General features: G+C 47.9%; 1 protein-coding gene and 1 non-coding gene across 2 annotated transcripts; one reads left to right on the top strand and one right to left on the bottom strand.

Annotated features, from left to right (window-relative positions):
• Positions 1-6,626: 6,626 nt before the first annotated feature.
• Positions 6,627-6,929, bottom strand: LOC136548558 (uncharacterized). The gene has a single exon (XM_066540041.1). The coding sequence runs from the start codon at positions 6,927-6,929 to the stop codon at positions 6,627-6,629; it is 303 nt and encodes a 100-aa protein (XP_066396138.1).
• Positions 6,930-11,092: 4,163 nt separating this feature from the next.
• LOC136553169 (small nucleolar RNA R71) lies at positions 11,093-11,202 on the top strand. The gene has a single exon (XR_010783075.1). It is a non-coding gene; the product is annotated as a small nucleolar RNA R71 (small nucleolar RNA).
• The last annotated feature ends 1,494 nt before the right edge of the window (positions 11,203-12,696 follow it).

The raw sequence follows: 12,696 nt of genomic DNA, 5'->3' as shown, positions 1-12,696 counted from the left end.
ATAACTCCAAAAATCGACGAACATGATTTCTCCAAAAATCGCCTACTATGTTTTCTCCGAATCACATAAGTTTTTCCTCCTAAAAACGACGACGATTTTTGCACTCCAAATTTCATAACATAGCTCGCCGATCGTCGAGCAACACACGTTTTTCTTTTCTATTTTCTATGGAGAAGACCCAGTCTCTGATTACTTCCTACACGCGCTAAGGGGCTCCGCGCTCTGCGTTACGGTTGGTTGGCTGCGGTTCCTTGGTCATGCCTGTTAATCCTTCACGTGTCAAGGTCTCTGCGCTCAATGTTATGGACTATGGGCTAGTCAAGGCCTAGATTTCAGGCATAGACTAACTGCTCGGACGCCACTTTAACTATTTTTCTTGGCAAGTTACTCAAATTGGCCGCTGGGCAGCATGTGTTTTGCTTTGATAATTATGAAGGAAACCAAGGCTCTAACATCCCACCACATGTGCTATGGGCTCCGTGCTCTACGTATCGGGCGGTAGGCTACGGTCCTATGGTAACGCTTGTTTTCCCAACATGCACACGGGCTACGTGCTCTGCGTTACGAATTATGGGCTAGCTAAAGCATCAGGTTTAGTGCAAACTAACTGATCGAACACTGCTTATATTATGCATAACGGCGTCGGGTTATTAATACAAACGACTCTTCATCGCTAAATAAAATAAGTAGTACATGCGACAGTATCCGAGCAGTTTGTTAAGATTTGCCACCAGCTTCTGTTTCGCCAAACAGGTTTATATCGCCGACAAGCATTTTTGCTGCATCTTCAACATCATCCTCCAGTTGCTGGGTTTGCGCGTCGCTTAGCCCGTCTACGAACCCACCACCTATCGACTGGATGTCGATAGACGGATAGTGGGACCGAACCACTGCAAGGGCATGAGTAGCGGCGATCAAAACAGCGTCATGGTTGAAATTTTTGAAATTCTCCCATGCTGCCTTCCATCTCTGAATGATGGTGGCTGGCCCTTGCTGCCTGCTGTCAGGACGGGGTGCTGGTTCAATGTCGACGCAGTCGAGTACTGGTGCTATTGCAGCGGTTATAGTGTTGAAGTTGTCTTTCTAGACTTTGACTTCCTGCACCAGCACATCGAACTGTGCCTTGGTTTTATGGCGATAATCTACAAAAATTAGAATGGTTCGTTAGACTAGAAAAGTACTACAACATTACTTCTGATCAGGGGGTATCTACCTTTCAGTTCTTCGGCCAGTTTGGCTGCTCGCTTCGACTCTTTCGCTTTCTCTTGTCGAATTTGCTCGATGGTCTAGCGAAGCTGGCTGAGTTCTGTGTCTTGCTCTGCAAGCACAACAGTTATCATAACAGCGGATTGGCAAATTATTGCAAAGTACATTATGTAATAAGGCATACCGGATTTCTGCTTGGATACATCCACGAACTGTTGGCACTTCCAATCGAGTTGCTTGGATTTATTTTTGAGTTCTCCTGGTTTTCTTGCCCAATTGCTCGGACATATTTTTAGCTCCTTAGATACAATCGCCAGTTGCTCAGACTTTTCTTTAGCTGCTTGTATGTAGCCGTTAATTGTTCGGACAAAACCCCCTTTTGATGTTCAAGGTCCCGTGAGTTAGACTCTGCAAGGTCCCGCTCACGCTGGGCCCTCTTAATATTCTTTTCCGAAAGATTTAACGCCTCCCGGAGTTTCTTATTTTCCACAGCGAGGGGCTCCATCCTCTTCATCAGTTGATGCCGCTGCTCGGCTGTTCGAGCTATCCCCTGTGGATGAACAATGCTAGAGATAAGTCATGGTTTCCAACAACATATATCAGTGTTTTAGGTGCGGTACTCACCTCAATTTGAGTCATAACACCAGCAACGACGGATTTTAACCTCTTTATTTCCCTGGTGGTGTCTTCTTCCTCGACAACTACCACCTCTTCCCTGCGTTTTTGGAGAATCCAGATGGACTGGGATTTGGGTGCAGCACGCTCGATCTCCACAACCTTGTCCTCGTCCACCGTCGATTGAGGCACCACTGGGGGACTCCGTGGTCAGATAGCTGCTCCGACCACTCCTGGCATCGCTGTGGGTGGTGAAGGTTGCTCCTTGGCCATCGACGGAGTTGCATCCTCAGCCTCCGGTGCATCAACAACAACTACAGTTTCTGCTTCCAAAGTATCGACCTTTTTAGTCGTAGCCTCGGTCGCGGTCGCTGACGCGCCTGTCGTGTGCGCCAATGATTCACCATCGCGAGGACCGCTGGCAGCTACCAGCGGTAGCTGGCCTGTCCTCTATTGGCCAAGCACTTGGGGACTCCCGGATAGGGGCAGTTGGCATTTTTTTCTACTAAGGGTACGGGCCTCGGCGTTGCCCTACGTAATATTGGCTTTTCCGTAACCAGGAAAATTCAAAGAACAACATTATTACTCCAAGGCAAATATACTTACGGTTTGGTCTTCTGATTAAATTTCTTGAACCGGCGATGCCTGCTGGATCCCCCAGGCACTGCTACTTGGTTCGCCTGATGGGAGGACTCCAGCTCCTCTACAATAGGGTGCCACTCTGCTTGGTGCCCCAAGGCCACCTCTGTGTGCTGCTCTGTGGTTATCCCCTCTTGCTGCTCGAGGACTTTGGTCGTCTGCGCCGCTGGGACTTCCGTCGTTGCCTGCACATAGCTTCTCGCTTGCTGCTCGAGAGCTTTAGCATCCATCGATGGCTCTTTCATGCTTGGAGGATGCACTGCCTGGTCCTCGTCATTGTCCGACCACTCTAGCACAGTGGTTCTTCGTGGTCAAGCGGTTCGATCTTCACCAAGCGAGATGCCGCCCGATTTTGGTGCAGTAGAGCTTGCGGTTTTTCTCCTTTTTTGGACCGGCTCATCTACTACTGGTCTTTTCCCACGGATCTTCTCCGATGCTGGGGATGGAATATCCAACAAGGTGCTCTGCTCCTCCTCTTCGGACTCATTGACGTTGGCAACAAAGTGATCTAGTCGGCGGTGGCCAAATGTCCACTCCTTTCGGCCAATCGGCTCTCGGCATGTTTGAAAAGTATATTGCCCTATCCTGTGAATGGATCTTTAAATAAGTAAGTCAGTCCTTTGCTCGAAAATTGATGCCTAAATAATGCAAGGTGAAAGGGTTACCTGAGGAGGTGGATTGGTACAATTGAAAGCCTTCGTTCCTTTTGGCCAACTGAATGAGACATTGGAAGTAAATAGGTCCATGGCACGGTCTATTACTTCTTTCTTCGTTAGATGGTCTGTGTTTTCCCAGGTACCGTCGTTGTCACCTTTATAGTCGAACGCCGGGTGGGCCCTCTCTTTGTAGGGCTGGATGCGCCGCACTATGAAGCTAGCTGCCACCAGTTCACCCCTAAGCTCCACGCCCTTAATCAAGTCCAGACGTTCCACTACCTGCTCCATGTCAGCATTGTTGGGTCTCTCCGACCAGTTACTATGATTAACCGAGATGTGGTGGACGTTGCATCGAATCATTGGGTGACTTTGTTTGATATAGAACCATCTGGCATTCCAACCATTAAGGGAGGTATTTAGTGGTACGCTAATGTATTCGTTGGCCATCCCATCCCTGAGTTGCAGGTACACACCACCGACCACCTTAGAACCGCTGCCCCCCTTCTTCTTTAGACAAAACAGGTGCCTAAAGAGGTTGAAGTGCGGAAGAACACCGAGAAATGCCTTGTAGAAATGGATAAAGATAGACACATGTAGAATGGTGTTGGGGTGCAGATTATAGAGGCTAATCGCTCAAAACTCCATAAGATCCCTCAGAAAGGGGTGGACAGAAAACCCTAATCCTCGCCAGAAATAATCTTCAAATACTATAGCCTCATCAGTATGAGGTGTTGGGAAGGGCTCACCACTAGCCGGCCGCCATCTAGCAGTGAGGTGGTCTGGGAGAACGCCCGCCGCCACCATCCTATTGAGATCCGCCGCCCCTGTCTTCGACGGCACCCACTCCTCATCGCGGCTAGCTCCGGTGGCCACCTTCCTTGGCTTTGTGGCTCCTTTTTTCGACGCCATTCTCTCTGGATTGGAACTAGATTGGAGGCGAGTACTCACCATGGTGCGGAATGTGGAGCGTAGGGATTGCGAAGGAAGGAAGAAAGGCAGATTGAGTGAGGTAGGAGGCGATGTATGTGGCGGCGCGGTTATAAAGCACTTCCTCTAGTTTTCATTGCGTCTAAGGGTTTTTGGGAAACCGTTCCTGCTATTAGAGCTACTTTGACTCCACCAACGTGGTTTAATGGGCCGCAAATTGGGCTATCACATAACAGTAGCCCACATCGCTCATTTATCACCGCTAAATATTCACTGATTTCTCCACAATTTAATGAGGCTCAGTACCCGATGCTGCACAACCATTACTTCGATTTTTTCTCCATGGTTTGATTTATCCGATATCTACGCTCGACACACGGGGACTGGCTACTTGCTCGGGTGGATTACTTTTTTTTGAGCCTGGCACCACATGACTACATCACCTACTGTCAGGCTCGGGGACTAAGTGGGCACACTTCACCTTGCGGTGAATGTGTTTGTTTTTCATCTCGAGGCTACGCTCGGCGACTGGTTACCTGCTCGGCTGGTTTAATATTTTCTAAGCCTAGCACCACGTGACTACGTCACCTACTGTTAGGCTCGGGGACTAAGTGGGCACACTTCACCTTGCGGTGAATGTGTTTGTTTCTTCTGAAAGACTCCGAGCCTCTAAAAGTTAAACCAAGGAATCTTTAACCTCGTGGTCGGACTCTAAGTGGGCACACTTCATTTTACCGCGTAGGAATTTTCAATTCTGAAATTGAGCTCCTTACACCCTTATGTCAAGCCATGCTCAGAACACACTGGTCAGCGATGGTGCACGCTGCTCGGCAGCTGCTCACAACTGCTCGGCGATTCATTATGGTAGTTGAACCATGATTTGGATAGCTCGGTTTTTGTTCACACCTGCTCAGAAAAGTTCAAGATGGCGTTGCTCAATGGGTACAAGGCGCTCGGGGACTAGCTATGGGGGGTATTACCTCGGATACCCACGGCAGGCCACATGGGCTACGCCTCTAGGGGCGGTCCAGCCCACAAGAAGGAGCCTTGCGGGGCACGATTCTGCTCGGCGCCTCCCACAAGGCATGGGGAGGATATCCGGAAGATGTTACATGATTTGATAGGATATGTACGATCCCATGTTTCTTGTAATCTGTTATTACTTTCCGGTTATCTCTTAGATCTAACCGACTTGTAACCTTCCCCCCCCGGACTATATAAGGCGGGCAGGGACCCCCTACAAAATCATGGCAAATCATACGATAGCTAATACAAACCAACAGACCACAGGAGTAAGGTATTACATCATACTGATGTCCTGAACCTATATAACTCGTGTGTCTCTATTGTCTTCTTGTTCTTGATTACATGCTCCTCTACCAATCAATCTACCATCGCGGGATACCCCTCGGTGGACTACCGACGATATTCTGTCGATAGTTAGAAACAACTTAAGCTGCTCAAAAGCTGTATCTGCCTCCTCTAACTAGGAGAAGTGCATGGAGGCCTTAAGGAGTTTGAAGAACGAAAGTCCCTTTTCACTGAGGCATGATATAAAGCGGCTAAGAGTAGCCATACAACCTGTAAGCTTCTGTATGTCCTTTACGCAGGTCGACCGTTTCATGTTGGTGATAGCGAAGACCTTGTCGGGGTTGGGCTTGATGCCATAGGCACTAATGATGTAGCCTAGGAGTATGTTGGATGGAACTCCAAAGATGCACTTTGAAGGGTTCAACTTCCATCTGTACCTTTTTAGGTTGGTGAAAGTTTCTTCGAGGTCGGCGATGAGATTATCGGTGGTCTTGGACTTGACGACCACATCATTGATGTATGCTTCGATGTGAGGCCTATCTGTTGATCGAGGCACATCTGGATGGCCCTTTGGTAGGTCGCCCCAGTGTTCTTGAGTCCAAAGGACATGGTGGTATAGCACTATGCACCAAAAGGCATGATGAATGACGTCTTGACCTAGTCATCTTCCTTCAGGGATATCTAATGATAGCCAGAGTAACAATCAAGGAAGGAGAGCAGTTCATAGTCGGCGGTGGAGTCTACAACCTCGTCTATTCGAGGCAGACTGAAGGGGTCCTTAGGATAGTGTTTGTTGAGATCAGTGTAATCAACGCACATTCTCCATTCTTTATTCTTTTTTTGAATTAGAGCAGGGTTTGCTAACCACTTAGGATGATACACTTCTTTAATAAATCCAAGAGCTAGGAGCCATTTTATTTCTACCCTAATAGCCTCCTTCTTGTCTGGCATGAATCGTTGGAGTTTCTGCTTGATCGGTTTGGTGGTCGGCGAGACATTCAAGGAGTGCTCGATCTTCTCCTATGTTACCCCCAGCATGTCTATAGGTTTCCAAGAAAACATGTCGGCGTTGGCACGTAGGAAGGAGATGAGTGGGCTTTCCTATTTGGGGTCGAGGTGAGCTCTAATCTTCATGGTCTTGGAGGGGTTGTTGAGGCCGAGGCCGACTTCCTTGGTTTCCTTGGACTTGGAGGAGGCGCACGGAGGCTTCGGCACTAGGATCTCCAGGTCATCGGTGGGCACCGTCTTGGCGTCGATGACCACGCTAGCCATCTAGATGGAGAGGTTAATGGCTTCGGCGAGGGGGAGATTCTCAGTCTCGTAGGCGTAGGCGATGGAGAGGTTGGCCTGTAGGGCCAGGACTCCTATAGGTGAAGGCATCTTCAACACCAGATAGGCATAGTGTGGTACAGCTATGAACTTGGCCAGAGCCGACCGACCAAGTATGGTGTGGTAGGCGCTATTGAAGTCGGCGACGTTGAAGTTGATGCGCTCGACATGGTAGTTGCTAGCCATGCTGAACTGTACTAGGAGGGTGATCTCTCCAAGTGGTTTGGATGCCCTACCAGGTACCATGCCCCTAGAAGGAGGAGTCGGAGGGTGCGAGGCCTCCTATCTCGAGGCAAAGCTCCTTTAGGGCTCCGGTGAAGAGGAGGTTCAGGGCGCTTCCACCATCGATGAGTACTTTCCTAAAAAGCACTTTCCTAACGGTTGCATTAAGAACGAGGGGGAAATGCCCTATGTAAGGGACGTTCACCCACTGGTTGGCCCTACTGAAGGTGCTAGGGACCTCGGACCAAGGGTGATAGCTAGGGTTGGCGACAGCGCCTTCCGCGTTGATGGCGAGCACCCGGCAGGCGGTGAGCTTCTGATCTCTTCTGCTCTCAATGGCGGTGAGGCCCTCAAAGATGGTGGTGACCACATTGTCATGATCCTAGAAGGCGTTGTTGTTGCCCCCAGGTGGTCGGTGGCCTCTGGCTCCATCGTTGTTGTCGTTGTCTGACTTTTTAGTCTGGAACTCTTTAGCTAAGCCGTGGCAGTCCTTCATCTTATGCTTGCTATTTTTGTGGAGAGGGCACGGGCCTTCAAGGATCTTCTTGTACTGGTCACCATAGTTGCGCTTGGCGTGAGGTTTGTCAACGGTGGCGATAATGTGGTCTGGTCGGTGGTGACGATATTGACCAGATTTGGACCCTTCTGGTCGATCACGGCCACTGTCCCAATGGTGACTATGGTCATCATAGCGGCGGTTGCTGTGGCTATGGTCATCGGGTTGCTCATCACTGCGGTGAGTTGGGCGATGAGTGCTTGCATCCTCGTTGAAGCGTACTTTGTTTTCTTTGGCATTGATGTACTGATCAACCATTGTTATCATCTCGTTGATCCCCTTAGGCAGCTTGCGATTGAACTTGGAGCAGAGGTCATGGTGATGGGGTCCTCAGACAAAGGCGGTGATGACCTCGGCTTTTGTGATATTAGGAATATAATTCCTCATCTTGGAAAAGCATCTGATGTAGCTACGGAGGAGCTCGAACGGCTTCTGGTAGATATGGTTTAGATCGTGCTTGGTGCCCGGTCGAGTACACGTAGCCATGTAGTTGTCGGTGAACACTTTCTTCAGCTCTTCCTAGGATCCGATGGAGCCTAGGGCGAGGCTTGTGAACCAGTTTATCATAGTTGGCATGAGCATGATGGGAAGATAGTTCGCCATGACACTAGTATCTCCCCTGGTGATGCGCATAGCAGTGGCATAAGCTTGTAGCCACTATGTGGGGTTCATCTATCCTTTATAGGGCTCAACCCTGGTGATTTTCAAACCACGAGGCCATTGGAGTGTCCGAAGTGCCCTTGTGAATGCTCGGGGCCGTTTAGGATCATCGCCGTCGTGATCTACAGTGTTGTCGATGTTGAGTAGCTAGAGGGCTAAGTCCAGATTACCAAACTCTTGCTCGTATTCTTGATGGCAGCATACTTCTTCATGGCAAGAGAAACGATGCCCTTCTATATGATGTCGCGCATCTCGGAGATTGTTGAGGTGTGCTCAGACATCTTATTCGACTTCCTAGTCGTGTTGGCAAGGGTGGTCAACGCGGTTGCCCATAGCTTCCCCCTAGAGAGGTTGCCCATCATCATGGTGCTGGTCGGTGAAACGACTTTGACTGGGGCGGCGATTGGATCTTGGCGTAGAGGATCAGTGAATTGAGATAGTCAAGTAGGAAGGTCTCTAATCCTGATGGATCTTGTTGACCTAGTAGTTCGCCGCTTTGAGCATGGCAGTGACCTTGGTGACTTCTGGCATTTGTGGGAGCCGGGCGAGCTCATTGGTAGCCACGGCCAAGTTGGCACTTGGGGTCTTGTAGACGTCGTGGCCATCAATATGGACAAATTCATCGTCAAGGTTACATTGGAGTTGGCATGGCCTTCCTTGCGAGTCGAGCTGATTGTTGTGAGCAGCCTCGGCTAGCACAAGGGTAGCTTCGTTTGCTTGGCGTGGCGCATGGTTGGCATTCCTATTGATGCGGGCGACGCGGTCCTCCTCGGTTTCCTGTCCTGTGGGGGGCTATCTAATGTAGACTAGGCCCGATCTTCTGAAAGGTATGATAGTATCAATTGGTGGAGACTCGATGTTCACAATCTAGGCTTTGAACTAAGACTGCTTTGGACCCCCCGTCTCCATTACCACTGCTCCGTTGGTTATCAACCACGCAAACGCGATTGACCTTGCCAAGAAGGCTTTCCTGCAAGCGAATCGAGAACACAAGCAAGAATGGGATTAATGCAATCTAAAATTGCAAATAAATATGAGGCTTATGATAACAAGAAGGAGTTCAAGTCTTTATTCAAAAAGACTAATCGCCACAGGCGAACAAGATCAAGAACTAGGGGCCCTGGTTCACAGCAAGCAGCCTTGGCGGCACAGTTGCAGCAAAACGACGTCTGTTTCATGATGAAATCAAGAACTAAACAAAACCCAAACCCTAAGGAGAGCGATGGCTGCTATTTATAGAGTCTTGGGCGTCACCCCCTAGACGTGCCCCCTAATGGGCCCAAACACGATACACGGTCCAACGGACCAAAAGATGGTGTCGCAACACCCTGACTAGATTCTGGATGCTGACTTGTTTTGACGATTTGCATTGATTCCGAAGGGATTTTGACATGAGACCACTTGCACTAGCTTCCTTATCAAATTAGCTTTCCAACCATATGTGGATTGTCAAAAACAGAGTCTGGATGCCTCTTGGGTGACTAGTTTAATGCAGACTGGTCCTGGAGGCCGAGGCAGACTCGAACTTGAGTTGCTTTGGGCCTCCACCTCGAGGACACGAACCAAATTAGCCTCGGACCTCCTTCTTGACTTGGACACCCTTGCTGGCCTCCTACCCCTCCATACCATGTGCCAAACATGGTCATATGCATGGGTGTCATGTCCTCATCACTGTCGACGCCGACGTTGAAAATTCTGCCTCCGCGGAAGGGAGGGAAAGAAGGTTGTACGGCGGTGATTTCGGTGACAGTCTCCGTAGAGCCCTAGGACTCAGAATCTGAATTTTCCTCTAGGATGGTTTAGAGGGATGCTTCGGGGCATCGGCCAACGTGTAGCATGTTGACAGCTGGCAAGAGCTGGTCAGCGATCTAGTCGGTGAGAGGATGGATATCTCCCACCTGGTCAGCGAATTTGCACCTTAGGGCATCTTGATAGGCGGCGGTGACACTGGTGAGCCTAAAGGGTAGGGCCATAACCCCTAGAGTTTCTTGATCCACCTTCAATAGATCTGAATCAGAGGGTGGTCGGTGCTGGACCTGAGTGGTCAGAGCCAATTCTGCGATGGAGAGGCAATCGGTGAGCTTCTAGCCAACCTAATCGATGGATGTGACCAGATCATCATTGTTGATTTGCCTTCTTGGGTAGTAGGGGAGCGGGTGGCGAATTATCGGTGAAGGCGACCTTGGAGGCGGTTCTGAGATCGGATCTGTAGTCACAGGTGTTGGGTGATTAGCGCAGTATTGATCTGCACCGGCTCAATGAGCTCTCTGACTCCGTCAGCATTGATGATCCAGGAGATCGATCCAACCATGAAGATCTGGCCAGGTTATGGGAGGGAGGAAGAGCCTGCAAAACATACCATCTTGTTCGACATGGAAATAGCACACACACCCCTACCTGGTGCGCCAACTGTCAATAGAATATTGTCGGTAGTCCTGCAAGGGGTATCCCACAAAGGTAGATTGATCGGTAGAGATGCGTATAATCGAGAACAAGAAGGCAACAGAGACACATGAGTTAGATAGGTTTGGGCCATCAGCATGACGTAATACCCTACTCCTGTGGTCTATTGGGTTGTATTGACTATCGTATGATATTGCGTGTGTCTAGAGGGGGTTCCTACCCGCCTTATATAGTCCGGGGGGCAGGGTTACAAGTCGGTTAGATCTAGGAGATAACTAGAAAATAATAATAGATTACATAAATCATGGGATCATACGTATCCTAATAGATCTTATAGTATCTTCAGGATATCTTTCTGGTGTCTTGTGGGACACACCGAGCAGCGTCGTGCTCCGTAAGGCTTCATCTTGTGGGCTGGGCCACCCCTAGGGGCGTAGCCCATGTGGTCTGCCATGGGTATCCAGGGTCATACCCCCACAGGAATGCACCTCCAGCAGCAGCATCTATAGTCTCACGGGTACTATTGGTCAACCTATGGTAGAAAGTCTGCATAAGTAGCCAATTCTCCATCCCATGATGAGGACATTCCGCAATGTAATCTTGAAAGCGTTCCCATGCCTCAGGGACAGATTCATCATGTTGCTGTTGAAAACTTGTAATTCTCCCCACGTAGAGCATTGGTCTTGCCTATGGAAAAGAACTTTTCTAGGAAGGCAGTGGAGCAGTTATCCCATGTAGTATTTCTATCTTTGTTGGCATAGAACCATTGCTTTGCCTTCCCTAAGAGTGAGAATGAGAAGAGGCAAAGTAGTATGACATCTTGGGTCACTCCTTTGATGGTAAAAGTGCTACAAATGTCCAGGAAGTGTTGGAGATGTGCATTCGCATCTTCATGTGCCTTTCCACAAAACTGGCTTGCTTGCACCATGTTGATGAGGGCTGGCTTGAGCTTGAGTCCATTGTCTCCAACATTGACTATTGGTCCAGTACGAATGTTGGTTGTACTTAGAGCAGAGAATTCATGGAGAGTCTTGTTAGCCATAGCTTCAAATTCTGATGTTAAGCTTCACCTTATCTGGTTGTCTTCCAATTTTAAAGCTAGGGACTTTCTTGAGTTTAGCTCTAGTCCTCCTGATTAATGCTTCTACATCTTCAACGTAGTTTGTTGGAAGGTCAAAACCTGGTCATACACTACCCTGCATAAGATACAAAAGTAGACAGAACAAGGGTAAACCTGTTTTAAGTAGAGGTTAATGGTTTTTTCTCAATCACATCAATAAGTATAAGTTTATCAATACTTCCTTTGCTTAGCTACCTTCCCCGGCAACTGGCGCCAGAAATACTTGTTGGTATTTATTAACTTGTCACTTGTTTTAGTAGCCACCTATTATAAACCTATATCTCCTAACATTACTTTACTAGGTTGTCATCCCTAGTGATGATGCCAGAGATGCTTTTTGGTACTACATAACATTACTACTAGAATAATACTAAGCAGTTCTTTATCATTTTATGTGACTAGAAAGAATATATAAATATATGAATGAAAAGGGATCTATAAGCGCACTAGATAATATATCATTGTAGCACTTCACCCGAGAGTATTCTAGATACCGTTATTTATATTTTTACCATAGGGATGGTCTAGCATGGACATGCATTGATAACTTATACTATTGATGGAGAAGTAAACCATAACCTAATATTCTATTCATAACAGGGGTAAGTCATAGGATAAGATATATATATATATATATGATAAGTATTGATCAATGATAATGATAAATCACTCAGAGTACTCCTTTCTATGGCATTAGCATGGTCAGGTAGAATATTAGAGGAATAATTCCTAAGTCATTCTTAACTACAAGTCAACCCTGCAGAGAATACAGATTCACCAAAACTAATGGAATTTATTAGTTTAAACCCCTAGACCTTTGTTGGTGATTATATTTATGCCCTTATGCATGTTATATTGACTGGTTTATAATGGTTGTTAACTACCATCAACAATTGGCATGGCATACATCCTTTGCTAAGGACTTGTTTAGTGCATCTAGTCATTCCTCATTTGTTATAAGCTCATTCATAAAAATCAAATGAATTTGATGCTTGTATGGTACCACTATTGCTTCTATGTTTGACTTGATCTAGTGGTAGCATATAACATAG

The sequence above is a fragment of the Miscanthus floridulus genome, chromosome 4, assembly GCF_019320115.1.
Source record: "Miscanthus floridulus cultivar M001 chromosome 4, ASM1932011v1, whole genome shotgun sequence".
In the NCBI taxonomy this organism is placed as follows: Eukaryota; Viridiplantae; Streptophyta; class Magnoliopsida; order Poales; family Poaceae; genus Miscanthus; species Miscanthus floridulus.
This window is presented reverse-complemented; position numbering and strand designations above follow the sequence as displayed.

What these genes read in the sequence shown, in the direction of transcription:
- LOC136548558 (XM_066540041.1), bottom strand. Translation starts at nt 6,929, where the DNA reads ATGGTACCTGGTAGGGCATCCAAACCACTTGGAGAGATCACCCTCCTA.